General features: G+C 40.2%; 1 protein-coding gene across 2 annotated transcripts in view; it reads left to right on the plus strand.

Annotated features, from left to right (window-relative positions):
* ppfibp2b (PPFIA binding protein 2b) overlaps nucleotides 1-26323 on the plus strand; it is a 70127-nt gene that overhangs the window by 35458 nt on the left and 8346 nt on the right. For both annotated transcript variants that reach the window (XM_065956500.1, XM_065956501.1), the window contains exons 6-23: nucleotides 2895-3038; nucleotides 10141-10368; nucleotides 11316-11408; nucleotides 12414-12542; nucleotides 14733-14844; nucleotides 16815-16876; nucleotides 16971-17046; nucleotides 17300-17382; nucleotides 17525-17592; nucleotides 17674-17739; nucleotides 17867-17927; nucleotides 18188-18235; nucleotides 19477-19651; nucleotides 21358-21390; nucleotides 22441-22473; nucleotides 23410-23545; nucleotides 23622-23759; nucleotides 25675-25825. In XM_065956500.1, the coding sequence (XP_065812572.1) occupies nucleotides 2895-3038; nucleotides 10141-10368; nucleotides 11316-11408; nucleotides 12414-12542; nucleotides 14733-14844; nucleotides 16815-16876; nucleotides 16971-17046; nucleotides 17300-17382; nucleotides 17525-17592; nucleotides 17674-17739; nucleotides 17867-17927; nucleotides 18188-18235; nucleotides 19477-19651; nucleotides 21358-21390; nucleotides 22441-22473; nucleotides 23410-23545; nucleotides 23622-23759; nucleotides 25675-25825 (1836 nt within the window). The remainder of the gene's footprint in view (nucleotides 1-2894; nucleotides 3039-10140; nucleotides 10369-11315; nucleotides 11409-12413; nucleotides 12543-14732; nucleotides 14845-16814; nucleotides 16877-16970; nucleotides 17047-17299; nucleotides 17383-17524; nucleotides 17593-17673; nucleotides 17740-17866; nucleotides 17928-18187; nucleotides 18236-19476; nucleotides 19652-21357; nucleotides 21391-22440; nucleotides 22474-23409; nucleotides 23546-23621; nucleotides 23760-25674; nucleotides 25826-26323) is intronic.

Raw genomic sequence — 26323 nt, forward strand, 5'->3', positions numbered from 1 at the left:
GTCCAAATAACCGAGGTGATATGAGATGTTTGCTGACAGGGATGAAGGTACGATTGCTTTTTTACACATTTGTTATCTCCCAAATCTGCTACTCTTAATTATCCTCAATATAAAGAAAGGAAGTTTGAAGGATTTAAAAGGTGACATCATGTTAACGGCTTGATGCCCTCCGTCTGTGTCACTGTCACTTTCTAGTGTGTGTTTGATTGAGAGCGAAGGGGAAAAGAGAGATAGCTATGTAACGTCGTGTTCTTGTGCCGCAAGGCTACTACATGCTGTGGGAACCACAACTAATCTAATAAGAAATAGCCCTTAGTCAGCACTCTGTCTCTCTCTCTCTTTCTCTCTCTCTCTCTCTCTCTCTTCCTCTGTCTCTCTCTCTCTTTCTCTCTCTCTCTCTCTCTCTCTTCCTCTGTCTCGCTCTCTCTTTCTCTCTCTCTCTCTCTCTCTCTCTCTCTCTCTTCCTCTGTCTCTCTCTCTCTCTCTTCCTCTGTCTCTCTGTCTCTCTGTCTCTCTCTCTCTCTCTCTCTCTCTCTCTCCCTCTCTCTCTCTCTGTGTTCTCATGCTAGAGGGGATCCACCCACACATAAAGTCATACTCTGACTACATGTCCTCTTGGGACAGGCACAGAAGAAATGAATGTATAGATGCATAACGTTTTCTTCTTTTTGATTTCAATCATCAAAAAGAACCATTCATGTTACCATTAAATCAGGGCTGAACCTTTAACTCTTAACATTAGAAGACTGTCATCAAAATTAACTTTCTGAAAGACTTTCAGTCTCCAAAACTATGTATTATACATGTGTTCATTATTTTCCCAGCTGGCATTAGAAAACAGTTTGTATCTGCATATGCTATCTGATTAGCAAACAAATCTAGAAAAAAATCTTTAAGGATACCTTACTACGCCTCTTCCTGATAGCAAAGGCAACAGGTTAAGCTGTACCTTGTTTGACCTGATCATGAATATGCTAGGATTGAAAGAAAACAAAATTACTCGGAGAATTGCTGACCCTGATTTAATGGTAACATGAATGGTAAATAGACTGCACTGACTCCTTACCACTCAAAGTGATTTTTACACTCCATGTCACGTTCACCCATTCACACACTGATGGCAGGGGGCCGCTAATCAGAGGCCATCATTACTAACTAACCCCATTAACACACATTCAAACACTGCTGGCTGTGCCAAGAGGAGCAGTTAACGGTTCAGTGTCGTGCCCAAGGATACTTCAACATTTGTACTGCAGGAGCTGTGACAGAACCCCCCAACACTGATTTATAGACAAACGACTTCCACTGAGCCAAAGCTGCCCGGAGAAGTGAGAAAGGTTTCCAGAGTTCAGTTTCACAAATGGCTGCAGCCTCTTTAAAGAGATCTATAAATGCTCTGGAGAGGATGATAATTTGTCACATGCTGCTTCTCATGATTAAAGTAAAGCAGATGTCAGGCAGCTGAGCTGTGGGCCTTGGCCACAGAGTTCTGATAAATTACCTCTAAAGACTGCAGCTTATCCTGCTGTAAGTGACACTGGTGTTAGATTGCAAACTGACAGTCATCTGCCTTAACTAAGCAGATTGTGTGTGTGTGTGTGTGTGTGTGTGTGTGTGTGTGTGTGTGTATATGTGTTGGGCTGCTGAGCTGGAGTAATTATGGGGTTTTAGCTGTCTGTCTGTGGCTGTGGTGTTGACATATGTTATCTTTTCTTTAGTATGCTATACGTCTGTGGTCAAAAGGAGATGTCAGTGATATAATAAATGTGACACCTATAAACCTATTAACATACACTTCCTTCAGACAGAAAGATTTTAAAACAACAGGGATGGAAAATACTCATCAGTACAAGACAATACCAAACAAAAGTGTGTTCATATATTAGAATAATAAAAATGATTTAATTATAGTTTAAGATTAAAGCTATACACACATGGGGCCTAAAGGATGAATCTGAACTTTGGTGATCCACTTCATCATCAAGTCAAAATTTTAAACAAGTCAATTTCTTTAGTTCATGACCAAATAATGAAATCATACCTGAACACATCGAGTGTGAATCAGCATCTTCACAGAACCTGTTATCATGAATATACACACCTGTCTGTTTTATGAATCATAAAAAAGTGTCTGAAGCGATTTCATCTTTGTTATTCTATTATTCATGTTGATATATACCTCAGGGGGGGAAAAGATACAGGAAGTGTTTAAACTGTCACTGTATCAATCAAATGAAAAAGGACTTACATTTCTGGTTTGTTTCAAATACCAACAAGAAGAATGGATCATAGTCTCTCTGTACCACATAGATCTGGTTTATCTCACTCAGGGGAGACTATTCACAGGCTCAAGTTTTTCCCCCGTTTCCTTCTGACAAGTTTCATCTCAACAAGAATGATTTAAAACAGAAGGGTGTCAGAGGCTTAAAGAACAATCCAATGCAACTTAAGTTTTTCATTCAGAGTAGAGGAAGTGGGATTAGCTGCTCAGATGAGGAAATGAAAGCAACAGTGACGCTGAGGGTTGGCTAAGAGTTGTGTGTTTACTATGAGTCAGAGAGAAACACTTCTTCATGTTCGATGGCCTGTCTGTCTCTCTCTCTCTCTTTTAGATAGACTCTTTTTCCTCTCTCCCATACCAAAGAAGCACAGTGATATATTAATAGAGTCCCTGGTTCGCCTGTGTGAGTGTGTATATTTAGCTTTGAGGGGTCTGGGCCCCCAGCCTGGCCTGTTCTGTTAGTGTGGGAAGAACATTGTATGGAGTGGAGTTGTACGCTGACTTCTCGTTGACTTAACCTCTGATGTTTGTATTTTCTACAGTTGTGGTTTTCTAAAAGTGTTGTTTTTACTGTAAATAACCGAGTTGTGTGTGTGTGTGTGTTTCTTCCAAGGAGCTGATGAGCAGGACCTGTCTAGAGACTCAGAAGCTGGATCTCATGGATGAGGTGTCGTACCTCAAACTGAAGCTCGTCAGCATGGAGGAGACAAATACACAGACAAAAGAGCCCGCAGAGACAGAGCAGAATAAGGCTGAGGTATGGGAATTCAATAAACCTGTGTGTGTGTGTGTGTGTGTGTGTGTGTGTGTCTTTATATTAAACATGCATATACTGCTCAACTTACTGAGCAATAGCACGACTGAGGTTACTTGACCTGAATGGAAGTAAGCAGAAACATGCATACAGTATATAGTAGGCTCCACACTGAGAGGTAGGCAGAGAGAGAGAGAGAGAGAGAGAGAGAGCAAGAGTGATCAGCATGAATGGGTTTCTAGTTGAAAGCACTTGTTGCTTTGAAGTCTGTTTTTATTAGTGGTCTTTCATGAACTTAAGCAACACTATGTAGGAATAACTAATGATCATAAACGACAACATTTTTAATGCAGGAATCAGTCACATGGAAAAACTAAATCATCAAACCTTTGGGATGTAAACCAAGTTTTATAGAAGAGATTACAAACAACATTTATGCATGTATTACGATTCTGACTAAATACACTGAAGAATTGTTTAAAGGCCTTAAATGTGATTTTTCACACTTAAATATAATATAAATCAAGTATATCCTCTGAAAATAACTCTGTGAGTCATGACTGTCATGACAATGGGTGTGACACCCGAGTCCCACTGTCTGTGATGTTTTCAGAGTTTTCAGAGTCCTATCTATACTTTGTTTACATCGTCGGGACAGCCGGCTGACTCCTCCCCTCGTGTATAAAAGTTGTTTAATTGAGGGACTAGAGAAAAGAAGAATAACATACTGTACTCACTGCTTAACTGTGTTTCTAGATCACGCTCATTTCAGGTAAATTTACATGCAGTGTGAAGATACCAGCATAATAAAGATTGCTAGCATTAGCATGCTAACACAACAATGCAGCGCGAGTTGTTTTAGTTTCATGCTGGTGCTCAAGGGCGACATCTGCTGGATCAAAAAATCGCATATAAAGTCTTTAAGGGTAATATCGTCTGACCCTACAGAACTATACGTAACACTATACTCATGTTGTTTAACATTTTCTGTGAGAGAAGAATTGAACAGCATAGATGTAGGTTTAGTTCTGATCAGTCTGATGTTGTGTTTATCTCTTTTGTTCATAACCAGTCTATCTTGAATATGAAACATTGTGCCTCCATGAAATTTCCTGTCAAAATAGAAGTCAAATTTATCTTAATAAAATATATATGTGGTCTCTAGATAGCGTTTTAATGGATTGTCAGGAATGTTATACTTTAATCTTGTTCCTGGTGGTTTGCTTGTTTGGCATATCAATGGCATTAACACATTTGTCACTAAAAGTTTAGTCTCCAAAGAGAAGTTGATCCCCCCTACAATGCACGACTTTAAGAGGTGATTTATCATTTGTTATTTAAAAAAGCCTCAGTCCATTCCAAACACAGATTCTGAAGAAGATACTGCTTTCATATTTAGAGAAAATAAATCAAGGGATTATTTAGGGTCAAGTTGAGCTACTCTTATATCTCTTAGACATGCTGTTTGTCATTTGTTTGTCTGGTGTCAAAGTTTTCCCCCCGTCTCTGAGCCAAACCAAATATTAACAACATTGAACACAAGCTGCTGTGGTCAACAAATCCACAAGATGAATTTTTCCACTCTTTGCCAGCACAGGGTAAAAAAAAAATTAAATGACATCCAAAATCCAACAATTTGATGGAAGGTTGTCTTAACACTATATCTTAGTCAGATCTGTCACTATAGATAAACAAATTGTAAACAAATAGTAAGATCACACACCCCATTCAACTCCCCTGGCAGAGGAAAAGAATGAAATGTGTTTGGATGAGATTCAAGCTCCAGCGCTAAGTCTCTGAAACAAGCCAGATCACATCAACTGGCCTCTCCAGACAGTTACAACCCTGCAGCGAGCTGCCTGCCACATAAACAGCTTTCATAAAACAATAAAGTCAACACCTCAAAAAGTAACCATCCTCCTAAAAGTTATGCAGACATTTATAGAATAATGCTGAGTCAAATCTAATTTGCCTTGAAATTGAATATTGTCTCTAAAATGTCCTGAAAACAAGTCTGTTGTCTTCCTACATAAACACAATATTTACTTTATTGCTAAAGTAATGTGGTTTACTCTTTGAACCACATTTGAGTCAGGTCTGATGACAGTAGGGGGGCTGGTTGTTATTTAGACCTGATCAAGCCACATCCATTCACTCCAGATTAGGCCTGTTTGCCTCAATGGGAAAAATTGTCTCACATTGCATTAAAGCGTTCTCCACCAGAAGACAAACTACCACAGAGTGAAATAAATAAATGTAGCAACCCTGACCCATTGATTGGATGTCTGCTGTTGGGTGTTTTGGCTGTCAGCATCATGCCTCTGTAATGATCATATTTGAAAAAAAGGCAGAGATGGAGAAGATCCTGAGCTTTGCAATCATGAAGTTAGGAGCTAATACTAGTGCTAGCTTGGTTGGCAAGGTCCCTCTGTTATTTAAAGCCACACTGTCAGTCAATCAATCAATCAATCAATCAATCAATCAATCAATCAATCAATCAATCAATCAATCAATCAACTGTGATACTCTTTAAGTTTAATTGGCCAGCCCAAATCAGACTTCAAACTAATTTAATTATCAAAAAGTGGTGACCATATAAAGTTTATTTTGTACAACCAAACACAATGAAGAAGGCATTCAGCAGATTTGGCTTCATTTTTCAGGGGTGAGTCTGCATCCACTTCATATTTACATGTGAGTGTGTGCTCAGTGCATGTTGTTGTGATGCTGTGAATGTCAGAGCTATTTTATAATGTAATGCTTGGTGCTGCATCTTACTTAGAGTACAAACAGCTACATACATATATGTTTCTCGCTAACTTCACACACACACAAACACACACACACACACACACAGACACACACAGACACACACACACACACACACACACAGACACACACACACACACACACACACACACACACACACACACACACACACACACACACACAGACACACACACACACACACACAGACACACACACACACACAGACACACACACACACACACACACACACACACACACACACACACACACACACACACACACAAACACACACTTAAGAATGCTGCACACAAGCAGTAGACAGACAATGGTTGATTTGCCATGCTTGTCTTCAGTAGTTTCTTTGTGTAGACTTTGTTCATTGTTGTACCCAGCTGCTCCACACTGGCACCACAAGTTACAAACTCGACTTTAGTTTTATCCCTCTTTATTAGTGCATTTGTATGTGTGTGGTTTTTATTTTCTGACAGCATCCAGGACCAATGGTCTTCCTTTGATTAAAAAAAAAATCACATACAGTACACACAGAGGCCTATTTTCTGCACCCATCAGTGAAACGCACACACACACACACATAGATGGAGCGTGATAAGCATCAGCGGATGTAGACAGAGAGGGAGAGGTGGTGACAAGAAGGCTCGACATGCGGGAGAGGACCGAGGGGTGTGGGGAGAAATGGAAGAGAGGGAACGGTGGGACATGTTGAGAGACAATGATGGACACATGAAAAGATAAGGAATGACAGGATGTTTTGTGGAAATATTGTTGTCTGTCCTGCAAGGCACACCACACAAAGTGAACATGCAGGACATTCACACTACAAATCCTGCAGGATGGAACTGTCAGGGACAACCGCCTCTGAAATCCTTAATGTGATCCGTCTCCTCGTGTAACATTTTCTGCCACTGCAAAGCCAACATGCAACCAAGATTCTGATCCAAACAGAAAAGGGAAGATTGTTTTATTTTAAGTACTTTTTGTCCAGGACTCTATTAAAAGAAATAGGTTGTAATGGGTAAAGTCCTTGAATTGATCATTTTTAGTGTCTTGTTTCTGTAGGAAACTACAAATATTTGTAGTGCTGTTGTTTTGGCTTCCATGACCATAAATGTTGTACACACACACACACACACACACACACACACACACACACACACACACACACACACACACACACACACACACACTAAAACCTAAACACTAAAACCTAGTATAGTATAGCGTGGTGTTGTTGTCAAGACCAACTAAACCAAGTCCAGAGAGTATAGAGACCAAGACAGAACCAGGACTTTGAGGAATAGAGTCTCAGTCAAAGACAAAGGATGGGAGAAAATAAGTCAGTCCAACCACCCCTATTCACACACTGGATGACATGTGAAACTGTGAAACATGCCAACAATAGGCCCTCCTTATATTGTTCTGAAGGATTGATGTTCTAATAAAAATATCAAAGGAAATCATCAAAAATACATTTAAAAAAACACCAGGATTGAATTTACTTTCTGGACATTGAACCACATTAAGCAGTTGATTGCCTTACCATAATACAATTGGCTTCTGAAACAAACCAGTGGGAGGAGCTAACAGAGCTGGAAACCAACAAGCACTGGCATCTGATGACTTGTAATAAAGTCATTATTACCAGTCTTGAGGTAACGTACTGTTGCTGTCATGGCCAGGCAGAGCAACTTTTTTTTTTTTTTTTGCCAATTGTCTGTTCTTTTTTGCGACGAAGTAAGGTAGTGAGAGCATGACGAAAACACCAAACCATCAGAAAACATTATATTTGCATGTGCAGGTTCAGATCAGCAAAGAGATAAGACTGACTGCTCTTTAGCAACCAGTGAGACTAGTTTAACACAAACCAGAACTTCCATACAAGAACTTTAAAAAGGCAGCCATTAAAATGTAGAAATAAGTCGAGTTAACAGTTGAACTGATGCTTTAAATCAGACAATGCAGTGGCAGTTTAGTGCTTTCACTCTCTTTGTTTTGACTGGTCTCAAAATAAAATCCAGAGCTGTCTTTGTTGGAGACTGAGTAGAAAATGGGTCTTGAAAATGGTGTAGTGGTAGTGGTTAGTGAGCGCACCTCATATATGGAGGCAGTGGCCCTCAAGGTGGAGCGTCCTGGGTTCTGGTCCTACCTGTGGCTTCTTTCCCCTCTCTCTCTCTCTCCCTGGTTTCCTGCTCTGTCCACTGCCCTGTCTCTACAGTGAAGGCACAAAAGGCCCAAAAATAAAATCTAAAAAAGTAAAAAGGCTATTGTACCAAGACCTACAGTATCTTGTGTACTTCAACTTCTAACAGTAATGATAACTAACATCAGCATGCTATCAGTCTCACAATGATAAGCAGCTGCTAGGTTGATATGTTCTTCTTAGTAAAGTGTTGCCATGCTAGAATTTGCTAATGGGCATGAGAGACAAAGTTGTTAGTTTTTCAGGCTTCTCCTTTACTGACCAACAAACATTAGCCTCCCCAAGGCCTGAGCATGATGTCAGCCAGCCACTGTCTTTAATTGTTACCATACTGTAGGCGTCCATGCTAAAGTGGAGGATCAAGTGCAACAGGTAAAGTTTGAAAACAAATTAGGGATGATATTTGGTTACATTTCTTTTTAGGTGTGAATTTACAATATTCATTTTTTTGTGTACTCTTCTTCATAGTCAGACTTTGACAGATCTTTTACAACTCAAGGGAACTTCCAAACTGGTCTGATCCTCACATATTCTTTACCTTTTGTCTGATTGTCAGCTGTTCTCTGGGCCTGTATATCTTTGTCGATGGCCTCAACAACTAAAACTCAAAATCAGTTGTGCCTCTGGTGTCTAACAGAGCTGTTTAAACCTTGACAAGTTGATGCTAAGTTGGTGTAGTAATAAGATACAGTGTGTTATGCACATGCATCGTACCTAAATCCAAAATATCCGCTGTACTGATTTACAGAGGTAGTGTTTTTCTTGGTTACGATGGCAACTTGAGTGTGTGTGTGAGTGCGTGTGTGAGTGTGTGTGTGTGTGAGTGTGTGTGTGTGTGTGTGTGTGTGTGTGTGTGTGTGTGTGTGTGTGTGTGTGTGTGTGTGTGAGTGTGTGTGTGTGTGTGTGTGTGTGTGTGTGTGTGTGTGTGAGTGCGTGCGTGCGTGCGTGCGTGTGTGTGTGGTGAGTAACAGCTGCAAGGCTCCGGTCGGCTGGCAGGAGGAATGACAAGCATCCATGCTGAGCATTCCTGAGAGCCAAACACTTTCACCTCAGGAAACCAGTCCAAGACCAAACACATACTCACTGCTGTCTGCTGAACTCTTTGAATCACTAAAACAACAGCTTTTCAGGAACAAGGTGTTTCAATGGCTGACCGTGCACTTTGTCATTTATTTCACAAGCTGTAAGAAGGTTTCATAATAAGCCCTGGAAAGCTCCTAGGTTACAGACATGATGGTATGTTTCACATACACAAACACATTTAAAGTGTGTTCTTCTGTCACTTGATGTCTGTGTTTACTCTCTTTTTCAATGATCCACTGAAAGACGGGTCACATCAGTGAATGTTCTTTGTAAAAGAATAATGATAACAACAACAATAGTGCACCGTTCCATTCAAAAGAGTTTGTGTAGTTTTTTTTAAACTGACAGATGTTGATCTGTGTGCTTCTGAGTGTGACAAACAACAAGCCCCATAAAACTTTAGCTCCATCTCCACAAAACTAATCACAGAAGGTGTGATACTGTACAAGCTGCGAGGTGTGACAAAGCATTGAGAAAACATAAGATGCCGTGTTCAGTCAAAAACACATGCTGAGTTTTACGCTGCAGCTTGTCTCTCCTGCACCTCTGCATGTCGGGTCATCACTCACAATGCCCTACCTATATCTCTTTGTTGACATAATGCGCAGGACAAAAAGTGTATGTTTGTTATTAGGGGGAAGCAGACTTTTGATTCCTCAGAAGTGTTGTAACTGCAACATGTTTTTCCTCTTAATATAAGATTATTCTAACCCCTCCTCATCCACAAATTCAATAATGTCTTGAAAACACCATTTTCTCTCCTGGAATCATTTTTGCAATTGATTACGATAAAATCTGTTGATCACATTTTTGTTTGTTTTCTTTATTGTTTAGTCAGTTAGTCGTCCCGAATACTGACTAGCTTAACAGAGAACTTTATGTCTGTTCCTCCTCTCCTCTCCTCTCCTCTCCTCTCCTCTCCTCTCCTCTCCTCTTCTTACAACTTATTGTATGTCTTCCTCTTCTTTTCTCATTCTCACCACTTCATCTCCTTCACTGCCCTTCATTTGTCCTCCATGGTTCCATCCCTTCCAGTGTGTGGTTAACTTCATCAGTGAGCTCCAGGAGCAGATGTGCAAGTTTCAGGAGGAGATCAGCACGCGTATCCAGGAGAAACGAGCCTTGGAGGAGAGGGGGTCCCAGCAGGGGGAGCCCAGTGGCAGCCAAGCCCGGGGCCACAGCCCACAGGTCGGGTCAGCCGGCTCAGACCGGAGCCCGTCTGGCTCTGATGTCCGGATCCACAATGGAGGACAGACTGTACACGTAGGGAGACTTGATGGATGAACTCTTCCCCTCCCTCCCCCATCATTACTTCTCTCCTTCCCTTCTCCTCTTTTAACCAGTCCACAAACCACCCGGTATTTGGATCTTTCCACAGAATCAAACTAACAGCCTCTCTTGTAGTGTTTCTGAGTGTTTACTGCAGGAGTCTGGGGTCTTGCACTACTCTGGTTCTTGCAGATATGGAGACTTTTGAGTGGTGTTCCAAATACTTCAATGTCTTTGAGGGGTCAGTGTTATTAAAGCCGAGTGAGTAATAAGAAGAAGGAATATGGCCTACGATTCTGTAGATGCTGGAGTATAGCTACTTAGAAACAGCTTTCTATCTTAACCCCTCAAGTGTTTGAAGTATTTGTGAAAACACATTTCAGCCTCGATCAGAATTATCTCTTCATGAATCCTCTCAAATTGTATTCTGAGCAGGCTTTTGGGTTTATATTTGATCTGATGTGGTTTACTTGCATGACAATGGTTCCTCCCTCAACTAACAATGTTTACCTTTGTCTGTTTCCTCCCACACTGACCAGGTGGATGGGTCATGTAACTGTAATCATATGTAATGCTGTGGACTATGGAGAAGTGCGGCTTGCAGAAGTACAGCTTGTACGGCTGTCACTCTTGATCTGGGTCCTGAGGTTCATCCTTTTCCTAGTTGTTGATAACTGCACGCAGTTTCAGGAGGATGGTGTTTCTGATATTAACCACTGCTCTGTCCAGCCCTGCAGACCTTTATAACTGCACTGAATGTGAACCTCCATGTTTGAATACTCTCCCATATACAGTATACAAAGCATGTGTGCAGTGGGGTGATGTTGACAACTCTTTTGTTGGGATTTAGGTTATACCAATATTAATGGTTTTCCAGTAGGTGAACTCAACCACTTGACTGTTTGACCACTAAAGAGAGGCTGTGTTTTGTTTTGCTGCAGGATTTGATACAAGAAGTGAGGCAACTGAAGAGCAAAGTGGGGGAGCTGGAGGGAGAGAAGGGCCAGTATGAGAGGAAACTGAGAGGCACAAAGGTATCTCTATCAACTGGATGCACATACAAAATGTAACATGTAAATGATAAATTGTGTGTTTTACAACTAGCCTCTGTTGGAAAATAACTACAGTATAGTATTACTGTAATCTATGTTAGAGATTCCCACCCTGTGTGAATGGAAAAGTGACAGAGTTTGTAATGTGCAATGTACTGAGCATATCCAAAGAAAAGAAAAGAAATACAGCTGAAGGTAAACATGGTCTCATTATATTAGATCATTCTCACAGCTCACAGAGTCCTGTAAGCATAAATGACATCGCTACAGTCTTTGTCACTACATGCTGCATTAAATAACAAATTGTGTGCTTCACTCAAGCACTCAATCAAGCAGTCTTTATTTGTGTAATGTCGATTCATAACAAATGTTATCTCAAGACACTTTGAATGCATTTATGTCTGGACTGTACTCTTTATTATATTCTTTAAAATGCCACCATGAGCACAGCACTAAGCAACATTTAGCTAAGAAACAAACTGTGTTGTGTAACATACATGTAGTCAATGGTGGCTCAAACACTCATTCCATTGACCTTCAGCTGAAACACAAAGCTCAGAAGAAATGTCATGACTGGAGGGATAAACTGAGTAATTACAGGAACATAAAGTGAGGCAATACTACAGTATAATACTATGCAGTCATATTGCATAATGCCATACTGTTCATTTGTCATATAGATTTTTGGAACATTAAAAAAAGTCATGAATAGGAAAAGGACAAGCACGCGTTAAAGATCCTTTGATAAACAAAGAATTGCTTCTGACATAATATTTGTCATTGGTTGATTTAAAGGAGGTCAAACTGCCATTGCTTTCTCTGCTTACAGTGCTTCCTTCCTCCTCTCCCTCCTTCACTCTGAATCTGTATCCCCTCCGCTTCCTCTCCACTAACCCTTCTCTGCATCTCGCTCTCTTCACCTTTTTTCCGCTCATCTCCAAATCCCCCCCTGTCATTACTCTCTTCCTGTGTCTCTGCTCTCTCTAGCTCTCCATCTCTTATTCTCTCCATGTGTGTTACCAGTCACTCATGACCCAGCTGTCCAGCCTCAAGCTGACTGTGGAGCACACACAGCTGGAGAAGCAGCACTGGGAGGAGCGCTGGCGCGGCGCACAGGTGCCTCCTCTTTCTCTGTCTCATCCTTATCTGCTGCCTCTTGTCGCTCGTTTTTCTCTGCGTTTGTTCCCAGTCACTGAATAGATACTTAGTCTCTTTGCTAATGCTCTGCCTCCCTCTGCCCCTCCTTCCCCAACATTGTTGTCCTGTTGCCTCTTCGCCTTCTCCTTTCTTTTTTTCTTTTGCTGTGCTTGCAGTTTTTATTTCCTCACTGCTCCTGATCCTTTGTGTTTTGGTTCTGTTTGTCATATGACAGCTAAACAATTTATTTAAATCACTTCCTGTGAAAAAGTACCTGTATATACATCAAAATTTCATCATTTTGGTGTACCATGACTTTTTTCAGGTCCTCAAATCACAATGAATCTAAAAACTGCATTTCCCAGGGAGCACTATATGTGTGAAACATTCTAACCTGTTTGCTATTTCATCAGGAACTGTCTAAAAACATTAATTTACTACAATTTGGGCCTGGGTCCAAACACCAATTTAGGACGCCCCTGTGTCTACCAGTTATCAGGTCAACAGGTGTTGCAGCGATGGAAGCGAACTTGTATCTGATTCTACGTGACCTAAAAAGCCTCTGCATGTTTCTAATAAGCTCCACGAGCAGAAACACTGTAAAACTAGGATCAGTTTTGGAGATGCTTTTGAAAAATGGAGAGAGGTTAGAACACAGAGAGATCTGAAGACAGATGCAGAGTTGGCTAAACACTGAAGCTTCAGTTAACCCACATGTGCACAGACTCTATGGAAGAGGAGGGGGAGGGGGGGGACAGATCTCTACACATTTTTTTATTTGCACTACAGTACCAATTTTAAACGTTTCCTGTCAGAGTTACATATTGCTCCTTTAACTACACTGCTAGCTGGGATCATTTACTCTCACTTATTCATTGTTGAAGTTCAAAATTTAGGCTAATACTTGCTACATGTGTGAACACAAACAGACAGATTTTGCAATCCCATTTCACCCAGGATTTTTTCTGAAAGCCAACTAGGAAATTTTCCACACTTAGTCGGGTGAGCAAATGTACATCAGGAAAAAATCACCGCAAACAATTGGGAGGGGGTGATGACGTTTATATCCTGCAACAGGGGCATGACCATAGACTGTTTAGTGTGCAAACAATGCAATCTTGGACATAATGAAACTGCTCCGTTATGTTTTCTCTCTCTCAACAGGATGTTCTTCTCCACTCTTTTGTTGACATTATTAATAGGTCAAACTCTCAAAAAACTCTCATCAGTGTTGGACTCTGTTGCTTCGTACATGACCTCTGCATTGTTCTTTTTATGTTATGTCAGGAAGATTTCAGGAGCAGCCTGCCTGAATTTTTCTAGATGTGAAAACCTTACTAGATATAGTTTTTACTGCTCTCTCTTCAAGTCTGCTCCCAAACTGAATCATCACAGTGACAACCCAAACAGGCAGTAAAGTGCTACCATTAACAAATTCAAATATTTAATTTAGGTTATATTAAAATCTAATATGGATTCGATAACTCTTCACTCATCCCACTTATCTACTCTTTTTTGTTGTCAAGGCGACTTCAGCACACAGACTTTTATTGTGAGGCGGCTGCAGGAAGTGTTAAGTTTGAATTTATAGTCACCTGTTGTTTGACACCTGTTGTGTGCAAGTTGCAACTGTGCTACTTCACTAGCTGTGTCTCTTTATTTATTATGAATGTTTGTATCAACAACGGAGATTAGGTTGGTTGTCCAAAATAAATCTAGCCCTCTGTTTTCCAAAACTCAAAGAAGGCAATTTGTACAATATCCTTCTTACAACATGCTAGTAATGTGAAGCTCAACAAGCTGAGTTTTTACACGATGACCTAGCCCTCCTTGTTTGGGTGATGGACATCAGCTCCACGTGATCCTGGTGTACAGGTCTATGGTTTTGAAATATACACTTCCAATCGTCAACAGCTTCCAAAACCCTCTAAATCAAAACAAATGGTTTAACTACATTTTCCACCTCTTTTATTTTTAAGTGTACATGTGGCATGCAACATCAACATGCATACAAAGTCTACATTCTGAGACCCATCATCCAGTAAACCAGAACTAATATTCTGCTTATCTAGAGAACTCTGCCAGTCCCCTAAACCCCTTTTCCACTTGTAGATATCCAGTGACCTGGAAGACTGACATATCAGATGTATCCTCTGTCTTCCTCCACAGGCAGAAATCGCAGAGCTCCAGCAGATCCTTTCATCCAAAGACACTGAAATCGAATGCCTGCAGACCCAGCTGCTGACCAGAGGTGGCACAGCCAATGACAACGCAGAGAGAGGTACACGAAGCTGACAGTCAGACCAGTCACTTTGGATTTAAATGTGTCAGTGCGGATGTGTGCGAGCCAGCGATATGCATGTCTGTCAACTCTGATTACTGTAACATCTAATCAACATGTCCCTCTCTCCTCTGCTGAATACTTAACTCCTTTGACTCTCTGCTGGCCTCTGCTGTAGAGGAGGTGTATATCAAGCATCTGATTAACAAATGTAAGGCATGGTGGGCTGTCCTTTTGGGTCCAATTTTCAACCAAACTTCCCTGCTCTTAATATTTAAATATAGAAATATATTCTTCTGTTTTCTTGTCTCAAGATGTGTAACTCTGATTCTCTGATTCTGTCTTAAATCTTAACAAATCTGCAGCATCAAAACTGTAAGTGCTAACTTCGTTTGTTAAAGATAATGGGTCTCTCTTCTTTGGGAAGCAGATTGTTTGGTTTAAAATCGGACTACAGCGTCGCTTTCAGTTTGTGTTGGTTGTATGTAACATTCCAGCTTCACTTGACAAAAGTGTCATAAGACTCAACATCCTTTCAAAACTTCTGGCTAGCAGAGCAACATGTAATATAAATACTTAAAGGGTATTATTGTGATTATACCATAGCCACTTGAAACCATGATTACCATGATGTGAAATAAAATCAAGTCATTCTGTTCTTAAAAAGCTCATTTTATGTTTTGCATCAAGTATTAAAAAAACCAGGATTTTTGGAATCTGTAGAAAAACAAATGTAGCATTTGGCTCTTCATAATCAAACAGCTCCACATCCTTTCATCGATGTTATTGAAATGTTGTCTCCAGGTGAGATAATGTTGCTACTCTCTCTCACTCAGGCAGCATCCCTCTGTTACAGACACATTAAAAAAACAGTCGGACGCTCTATAATCCTCTCTACCTTACCAGCTGTAGTGTAGCTAACTTCATTTAGAAATCCTCTCATGCTTTTATATTAACAGGTTGTTTTTAGGTATACATGCTGCACTAGCTCCAAGCTTTGTAGCCAAAGCGATGCTGTCTTTATCTGCATTTTTATAATGCTGCAACATGCAAATATAAACCTGCGTCATACATTAGGTGTTGAGTTAAACTTCCTGGTTATTATTACTTTTAGCCAGTCAGAATTAAGAATTCTCAGTGGCTGTGATATCAGCTTGTTTAAACCTCTATGTATGTCAGTGCTGGCAAACATTTTAGCTTTTTTTCATGATTGCAATAAGTCAGACATCTTAAATGGTTTTCTAGCAATTGAAAAAAGGGATTTCTTAAAGCGTAACGGTGGACTTTACAGAGATAGAGTTAAGATTATGGACGCTTCACAAGCCAACATATCCTGACATTAAGTCCTAAAATATTGGTCAAGCTAAAGAAATACTGCTACCTAACATTTCCCACAATGCATCAAATATCATCCTTTGGTCTTTCCTACCTGATAAAATGTTTTTAGTTTTTTCTTTGAACTATTGTAATCTATGCTTTGGCTATAATAACATAAATGACAAGACAAGTACATAATTGATTTATTGTTCCAGACCTAGAGAAGCTCTCTTTTTACAGCTTGTATTATAATTTTAAAAAGTTTTCTTTGACCTTCATGTGTAAAATGAGTAGATTTACCCTTTAAGATAAGTATTTGTGTTTGAAAGGATATTGAATGATATCTGGTATAGGTTTGTGTTGTGTTTGTTTGTTAAAGTCTTATCTGTATACATTTGGTATTTGATGTACATAAGAAGATGTTGATTGTTTTATTTAACACAGTTCGAAGCATGATGAGCTGCAGGTGATGGTGTCTGCACAGCCACGCTGTCAGTGTGTGTTTGTTTTGCTTGTTTATTCATATTAGCATGGATGTCATGACTGTCGCCAACATTACATCAGGCAACCATCAGATTCCCTAAATGAACAAGACATGAAGTTACTGTGAGTCCAAGTGAATACTTTTCATAACTTTCTTTTTGCTTTCTTAGACCAAGAATACCAGAGGTTGAAGGTCGGGATGGAGTCTTTGTTAGCTTCAAATGATGAAAAGGTAAATTAAAGTTTCCTTTACTGTCCAGCTGGAGATCTGTTCAGATAGAAATAGGTACCTTGTTTTTATTTGTTTTATGTTTTCCTGCAAACAGGACCGACGTATTGAGGAGCTGACCGTTCTGCTTGGTCAGTACAGAAAGATGAGGGATGTCATGGCACTCACACAGGGTAAGAATGACATCCTTTTCTTTGTCTGTGTCGGTTCTCGGTCATCCAGGTTATGGTACATTTGAAGGTTGATCCAAAGGCAACAGGACGTGGATGAAGATCTTGAAGATGTTTCACCTCTCCTTCAAGATCTTCAACCAAGTCCAGTTGCCATTGGATCAAGCTTCCAATTTCCTGAAATTAGTTTTTTAGTTCGGAGGAAAGACCGGTCCAGTCACCTTTTTGTCCCTGTTCTGTTTTTTCTACCAACCAGGGAGTAGTGAAGAGGAGCTGAGTGGCAGTTTGGGACTCAGAGCCATCACACACAAAGCACACTCTGATATCCTCAGGTCAGAGGTAAGATGATAAAGTGTGAAATCTCTTTTTTTTTACAACAATCCTCACACCAGATTCAGTCCCAGAAATCTCTTTCCCAAAAACACGCAGAGTCATCACCTAAAGAACTTTAAAAAAACAAATGTGTTTTTTCTATTCACAGATATCATCCAGAGGATCTTCTCCACTTATGTTATCCTCGTCTCCGTACCAGAGAGAGCTGGACTTTAGGTATTCTCATTTGAAAGCACAGGAACATACACACAAACACATGTTATGACTTGATCACGTAACCCTTTGTTTGTGTTGTAGTATGCAGAACCCTTTGGACATATCCCTGGTGTCTGCTGGGGATCCAAGCTTCTTTAATGGCTCGTGGTAAATACATGTTTTTGTTTTGGTGACTTCAGTTGCATTAAAGTGTGAGCTGTCCTCAACACGGTGCAGACTCTATGAGGGCAGAGCCTTTCCTCTTTTTGTAACTCTACACTTCTTTATTCCTCAGGCATCAGCGCAGGTTGCTCTCCAGCAGTCTGGAAGAGCTGCAGAGTGGATCCTTACAAAAGGTTTGTTGATGTAAATATCATATCTGTTGTTTTTCTTATTACTGCCATCTAATACAAATATAATCCATACATGTCATTCAAAATGCTTCATCTGCTGTTGCTGATTAGCATGCATGCTAACTTTGTTTTCCCCCCAAATAAACTCTGATGTTCTTTAATCTGGTGAGTGAGTGCTAACCTGCTAATTCTGGGATGTATGTGTGTGTGTTTGTATGTGTGTGTTTGTTCTCTCTTCTCTCCGTTGTCTGTCTCGGCTATAGGCTGTACAGATCCAGCCAGTAGAAACAGAATCAGACGTAGGGGCAGAGGTACTGATCTTCTCTATAACCTAATACAACCTAACCTTTCCCTAATCCCCCCCAAAAAAACACAAAAACTTTCTACACTTGTGCATTATTGTTCTCAAGTTAGAAGGGGAGGGGTCCACTTGTTTTGAATTCAGTGTTCAGTATTCTGTTTTTCTTCTGTTACTTTAGCAAAGCTTGCATTCATGCATGTGGTATGCAAGGATTAATGGGACATTATTTGGCTTATTTAATTGCAGTTAAAATATTCAGTTATACAAAAAAAATAAATGAGCAGAGGGAGATTTACATTTATTGTATTCACTTTGTGCATATTAGGAATTATCTCAAAAATCTCTCCCTTTTCTTGTAAAAAAAATATTCTGGATGGAAAGAAATCTTCCTCTCGTTATTTGTCTTATGCTGGCCCCTGACACTACTCAATCATTTTGGGGGCCCAAGCTTGACGGTAACACTTAAATATGGCTCTTGTAACATGTTGTAAGCCTTTCTGTTGTATACAAGTCAAACTGATGTCATGCTCCGGGTGCACTTTGAGCTCCCGTTCTCTGTGTGACATCAAAGTTCACAGCTTGATTTTTCCCTCTGAGGAAAAAAAAAAAGAAAAAAGACTCCTACGCGTTCATAGACATGCACTTATCCACACACATATTCTTAGCTCGACAGATCATGCTGCACACATAGACACACACATAGTCATACTGTGTTTATACACACACACACACACACACACACACACACACACACACATACACACACACATAAAGGGCCAAGACCCACCTGAAGTGGCTGTCAGAAGTGCTCTGCGTCATGGATTCCTCCCAGCTGTTTCCTTCTGCTGGCCTTTCTCCTCTTATTTCTTGGGAGCCCCGGTGACTTTGATGCCTGCTCAGATATCAGACTCTCCAAAGGACACGTGTTACGTAACAGAGTAGAGGAGCAAACTCTCTCATCTAACCTTATGTAGATAAAGATGATGCTTTATTTACATGCAGATAAAACATGAAATACTACAATATACATCTCTAAAAGCACTCATTTTCAGTGTATTTAAGCTCTGAGTTCCCATATGGAGAACAATGTGTCCCACTTGAATTAAAGGAATAAATCTTGGTAGTTTTACTGGAAGTTTTGAGGAGAACACACAGAAAAAGTAACAGATAGTCTTGATTTCATACATTGTTCAGAGTCTGCACACCACTCACAAAAAGGTTACAGTTGTTTTGATTTGATGTACTCTGCAGAGTCCACACATGGAGCTGAGTAAGTACCAGACTCTGCCTGGGAAGCTGAGCAAAAGGAGCAAGCTGAGGGCTGAGCTGAACGGTGACGGAGAGGAGGACGGAGAGGAGGACGATCAGTATTTATCACCCGTCCGTCTCTCTCCTGTCCCTAACCACGACCAGGAACACAGACTCGGTGAGTTTCTACAGCACTTTAAACCTGATGTATATCATCTGCTGCTTCATCACTGCCTACAACCACTGACCCTCATCCTCTTCCCTCGACACTACTTCTATGTTGTATTGTTCTCTTAGTTTTTGCTTTGTTTTTTGAGTATTTAGAAAAGTGCTATATAAATCTAATTTATTATCATTATTATTATTATTATTATTGTTAATAATAAGTGTGAGCACATTCATTTTTAAGTGGCACTTTCAGTGTATTAAAGAAAACTTGTTGAGTTCAACAAATTTTATTAAAGAAGTCAAATGTCTTACTCTAAATTAACTTGGGTTGCAATGCAGGTCTACTCTTTATCATGTTAGAGAACACAGGAAACAGAAATCTATTCATGGATAATGAACAGCTGAGATGAATGTGGAAAATGGTGAGGTACATTAACTTTATTTGTGCTTTATGTACATTTGATTACACTGAGTGAGTCGACCTCCTTTTACATACAAACGACAGGACAGGACAAAACATGATAAAATTACAGCGGTGCTCAATACTAAAGAGAAGGGGCATTCAATTCTCCAAATCATCATCTGGCCAGTTTCTATTTGCATTTGTCAATATAAGGCTTCTGTGTGTGTCAGTGGGAGTTTTCTCAGGCCATTCCCAGACTGCAAGAATTTGATCATCTCTGAGTTAGCATGCTGCTCAAACCAGTAATGTTGTCATGTTAAGGTGATGGTTCACACACTTTACAACTGATCTCAGACCAGGTGAACTGAGTATAAAATTCATTTAGTTCATGACCTCATTGAAATAACATTAAATGTATAACCAGGAGATCTTCTGAAAGTAACAGTTGAACAGATTCCTGCCACCAGACAATAAGACATGTTTCATGTTTTATGTACACATAACGTTAGTTGGATTATTTATTAGTGTTGTCTATGTATTGTGTTTTTCCAGCTGCAGGCAAATTTCCCTATGGGGACATACCATTGACCTTTGACCTTTGAAAAATAAAGAGTTATAATAATAAAACCCAGTATGTTGGGTACTCTTGTTTGTGTTTTGACAAACTTTAATTAGAAGTCAATCTTTGTTGTGAATGACATTTAAAAAGGGCAGAACATGCAGATTTTGTTTGTGGTAAGAGTACATTTTGACACCAGCTGAATAATAAATCAGTTAAATAACCCCAAATCCTAACAAAACTTATCCTATAACATCTAACATAAAGTGCAGGTCTAGATCATACTCTTTTGATAGGATTTACAGAGACCCAACATTCATCCACAGGCACTTAAGCAGGACCAGAGTCATGTGTGAGCCATCTGCCCAACCAAGTTTGCAGAGAAAGGGGAATATAGAGGGATCATTTACCTCCCAGAAAACGTCTAAAATCAAATTAGAAAGTTGTAGGGTAACAAATATGAATATATGCACGAGACCACAAAGACACAGTCCTTTGCTGCTGTTTCCCTTATAAATGAACTTCCACTCACTTCTGGCATTTAGACTCAAACTGAAACTGTTTGCATGAAAATGTAATGTATGTCTCTAAGTGAACCTTTAATGAAGCTAACAACCCAATGCAATAATAATCATTTTCCATCTAACTTTGCTTCAACTGCTTGGTTCTCTGTGCCCTTCCTCCCTCTCTCTCTCCCCCTCTCGTCTGCTTTGCTGCCGGATTGCTCTTTTCTCTGTTTGTGCTCTGGCTGCAGTTCGCTGCAGGAGTGCCAGTGCTCCGGCTTTAGGTACTGTATGCTCACACAGAAATCCAAATGTCATCACATACCCTTTCAGAAGGACTGAGTCACTTTGCTTATGTTGTTTTGCTCCGACTCTAAGGTCACATAAACAAGTTTCTTCTGACAAACACAATATTCACAGCAGCTTTCCTGCAAATAAAACACGAGTGTCCCTGTCACTGCCCAAACCTCCGAGGTGAGCAGAGTCAGTGTGAGTAACTGTTTTGACCAAGGATCAAGCTACTCCAAAGCTGGGATTATTGGGACTCCCTCATGACTCAGAGAGCTGTCAAAAGATAATGCCTGACTTTCTCGCATCAGCACTCCCTGATACTCACAAACTCTTAAAGCAAACAGGCATATAAGCACACAGCCACCCATGTATCATCCCACACTTATCCAGAGCTTAAAGCAGGAGGCCTATCAGAGACTGAGAGGGCGAGGAGTGCAAGCTTAAGGATGTGTGCGCTTCAACGAGCTTAGACATCAAAAGTAAACAAACAAGGATGCAACCTGACACCCCCCCCCCCCTTTTGGCTCTCATTGCCTTCTGCAGCACTTGCTCTCTGACTATCTGAGGCTCAGCACATGCAGCTGAGAAAGATGAAGAAGAGCAAGTGTTCAAAGCACAGGTGTCAAATGATGCTCTTGATAATACAGAATTATTTACATGTGATGAGGTGTTTGTTCTGGCACCGCCTTGGTTAAACTTCAGTCTAGCCGGGTCCTTAAAGAGGGTGTTTCAGGTTTAAGAAGAAAAAAAGAAAATGGGTGTGGGATGACCTCATTCAGGTGACTTCTTCTCATATGTAGCTTGTAAAGGCTAACAAAGAGCCACTTAGTCTTGATATCTGTTGACAATGTTTGAACAAAGCAGACTTAATCCTGTCTAAGTTTCTCCACCAGCCTGAGGCTTGTTAATATGCATGTTGCAACTTTACACATTTGACATGTATAAAACACTTCATTTAGAGACACAGAGGCTGTAACTAACACCTGCTTCTGCTCTCTGTCTGCCTGGCTCTCTTCTCACTTCACTAACCTCCTCTGCCTCAGGATCACCTGGGAAACACGACCTCTATGATGTTGGTGGGTATCGGGTCTGAAGCACAGTGTGTAACTCTGCTACCATCCTGTCTCGATCAGCGAGCGTGGCATGAGATGTGTAAATAATAGAACTTACCCCGTGTGTAAAGGCAGCAGATGATTCCTTGTAGTCTTTATTATAGTTTTTAATGTATGATTTATTGTAGTTTAAATGCTTCGAGAATGAAAACTGTTTGCTCTAAATGTGTTTAAGTATAATTCTACGACACTATGAGACTGGGACAGGTCAGCAGTTGCTTCTTAAAATGTATTTTTACTGATCTGATACTCAATAAGGAAATTGTTGAATCTGCACTTACTGATTTATTCAGACAATAAGCAGATGAAAAAAGAAAAGACATACTCTATTCTCATATTAACAGGTCCATCGCACATTAGCAACATCAGCATTCATCAAATGTTTTCCTTTCCAGCTCATAGATGCATGTCCAATATTTATATTTTCCCACTCGGATTTGTCTCCAACAACTCATGAGGAGTATATCTTAAACTTCTTGTCTTTAATGTTGACTGTCTGCTGTTTGGGGGCTGACAAGTATTGAGCAGAGTTAAGGTCATCTCACTAGAAGAGCAAAACATTAACCTAAAAGTCTGAAAAGTTTAATAAAGCTGAGGACACCTGGAGAAAAGGTTGATCAAACTTTATCAATCTGTCTTAACAAGACCCCTTTTTACAATGGAAAATATGTTTGATTCACTGTTTAGTGCAGCTTTAAAATCATAGAAGCTATATATTCATGATTAGCCTTGTACAACATATGTGTTCAGAAACACGTCTAAATCTAAAAACCTGATCTAAAGGGCTGCTTCTTACTTTGATTTGGTGTCACACACACAGATTTACTCGGCTCTATCATTTCTCCACACTTAGCTGAACTTGTGCATCAGTGAAAGTCTTCCTCTCTTTGTTTCAATCAGAGCATTCAGAGAAGCTCGGGGAGAGTGTTCTCTCAGACCAGTCCCCTCTGTCCTCTGGAGTGGACTCAGGACAGCAGTCCCCGGTCTCACCAGAACACCGCAAGAATCACAGAGGCATTAAGAAACTCTGGGGAAAGTAAGATTTAAAGATCAACATTTGGAAACGTGCTGCACATAATTCTAACATTAACAACATGAACTTCATCCTTCAGTGTTGTGTCTGTCCACAGGATCCGTCGCAGCCAGTCAGGTAGTCCTTCCCAGGGTCATGACCCCGAGCTCGGAGAGTTCAAGAGGGGAGGCTTCAGAGCGACAGCTGGACCGAGACTGGCCCGTTCAGGACACACACGGTATAAAGAGACAGCTATACTCACACACATACTTCATATTTTCACATCCTGGTGTGCAAAAAAATCTCAAAGGGCCAGGCAGATAGACACTCTCCAAAAGATATGTTTCAGATTCCTGCTAAGCTCTTATTCTAGCAACTGAATGGCCAAACCAACGGCTCTGATCTTATATCCCTTTAAATCACAATGAGAATGTGAAGAGCTTTGACAGCCTAAACTGTGCACTTCCCTTCATGTGATGTAATGTGGATTGTGATACCTTGTACATAGAGCTCAACCCTGTAAGAATGAATAGTTTTTGGCAGAATCTTGTTTTAGTTGAAGCAAAACCATAACATGGGAGTCCCCACGATACGATATTATCGGGATACTCGAAACACGATACAATTCTTAACATTTTGCAATATACTGAGAATTGCCATACAATATATTGCTATTAAGCTTTTTAACTGCATATTATGTCCACTACACTAAACGAAATCAAGAACTGTTTTGTCAGTTCATCTCACTTCAGTCTTTTTATTTGTATTTCAGTCTAACTGAACTTTAACATGAATTCTTAAGGTCTTTCTATGTGATTTTTCACACTTAAATATAATATAAATCAAGTATATCCTCTGAAAATAACTCTGTGAGTCATGACTGTCTACAATGGGTGTAACACCCGAGTCCCACTGTCTGTGATGTTTTCAGAGTTTTCAGAGTCCTATCTTCACTTTGTTTACATCGCCGGGACGGCCGGCTGACTCCTCCCCTCGTGTATAAAAGTTGTTTAATTGAGGGACTAGAGAAAAGAAGAATAACATACTGTACTCACTGCTTAACTGTGTTTCTAGATCACGCTCATTTCAGGTAAATTTACATGCAGTGTGAAGATAGGAGCATCATAAAGATCGCTAGCATTAGCATGCTAACACAACAATGCACCGCGAGTTGTTTTGGTTTCATGCTGGTGCTCAAGGGCGACATCTGCTGGATCAAAAAAATCACATATAAAGCCTTTAAGAATGCAACTTGTTCAAAATGAATTGTGCAACCCCTTGAGCAGTTAAAATATCATATCTAAAATATCATATCTAAAATATCATATAAAAAATATCGATACTTGGCCGCCATGAGACAATATACTGTAGTATCGCCACTCAAAATATCTTGATACTATACTGTATCGATTTTTTACAACACCTCTAATAACATGTATAACTTACATACATTAAATGATTGTATAGATATGAATAATTTAAGGCTCCTCTGAGGAACTTTCGGTTTCTATTTTGGCGCCCAGTGTGGACAAAGTAGTACCTCTAGTCGCTGATTTGTTTCCTGTACATGTGCAAGAGGTGTTAACTGATGAAGTCTGAGTTAATCCACTCATGTGATACCTTCACCGCAGCCATCATTAAATGCATTGAAAATAAGTATATAGAAGTAATTCAACTTTAGTGCTGATGCCTAGCGGTTATGTCCTGCCCCATGTACAGAGGCTGCGGCTGTGGGTTTCAATCTGACCTTGGGCTTTTGCTGCATGTCATCCCCTACGCTCTCCTCCCAACATTTCTCTCCTCATCTAATTAATGCAAAAAGGCCCAAACAATAAGTTAAAATAATAATAATAACAATAGTTACACTTTTTAATTTGTTTTTGTATATTTGTATTTCAGTATGTTTCATAACCAGCTTCAAACTTTGAACAGGAGCTTCAAAGAAACCTCAGGAAAATACTTTATAAGCAAACAAAACATCTAGACACTGAGGGACCACAGCCACATTTTCACATGTTTAACAGTAACAGAACCAAATGTTGGCTTTTTCTTTTACACATGACTTCAAAATGATCCAGAGCCCACCTTTATAAAATCAAACTGTACGTGATTACACTCTCATTTAAAACATTTTTCTTTCTCTCTTTTTTTAGAGACATTAAGATTCCTTTTTCCAAATGGAGCACAGAGCAGGTGTGTGACTGGCTGGAGGAAATGGGACTCGGCCAGTACAGCATACTCGCTCACCACTGGGTCACCAGTGGTCAGACTCTGCAGTCTGCCAGCCTGCCGGACCTGGAGAGGGTACACACACACACACACACACACACACACACACACACAGACACACAGACACACAGACACACACACACACACACACACACAGACACACAGACACACACACACACACACACACACACACACAGACACACACACACACACACACACACACAGACACACACACACACACACACACACACACACACAGACACACAGACACACACACACACACACACACACACACACACACACAGACACACACACAGACACACACACACACACACACACACACACACACACACACACACATAGACACTAACTACTCTGTATGAAGAATGTTTCATAGATGATGCAGGTTAGGTTTTTATCTTTTTATCGGTTTTACCTGACATGATAATATTCCATTGATGTTCTTCAGTTCCACCTGTCTGTTCGGTGTAGCTGTGTGTCTGTCTATTTGGTATTCAGCAACGCCTGTCATGACTTCTCAACCTGCTTGTTAGTTTTGCCTTCCACACTGTG

This window comes from Labrus bergylta, chromosome 7 (genome assembly GCF_963930695.1).
Source record: "Labrus bergylta chromosome 7, fLabBer1.1, whole genome shotgun sequence".
Lineage (NCBI taxonomy): Eukaryota > Metazoa > Chordata > Actinopteri > Labriformes > Labridae > Labrus > Labrus bergylta.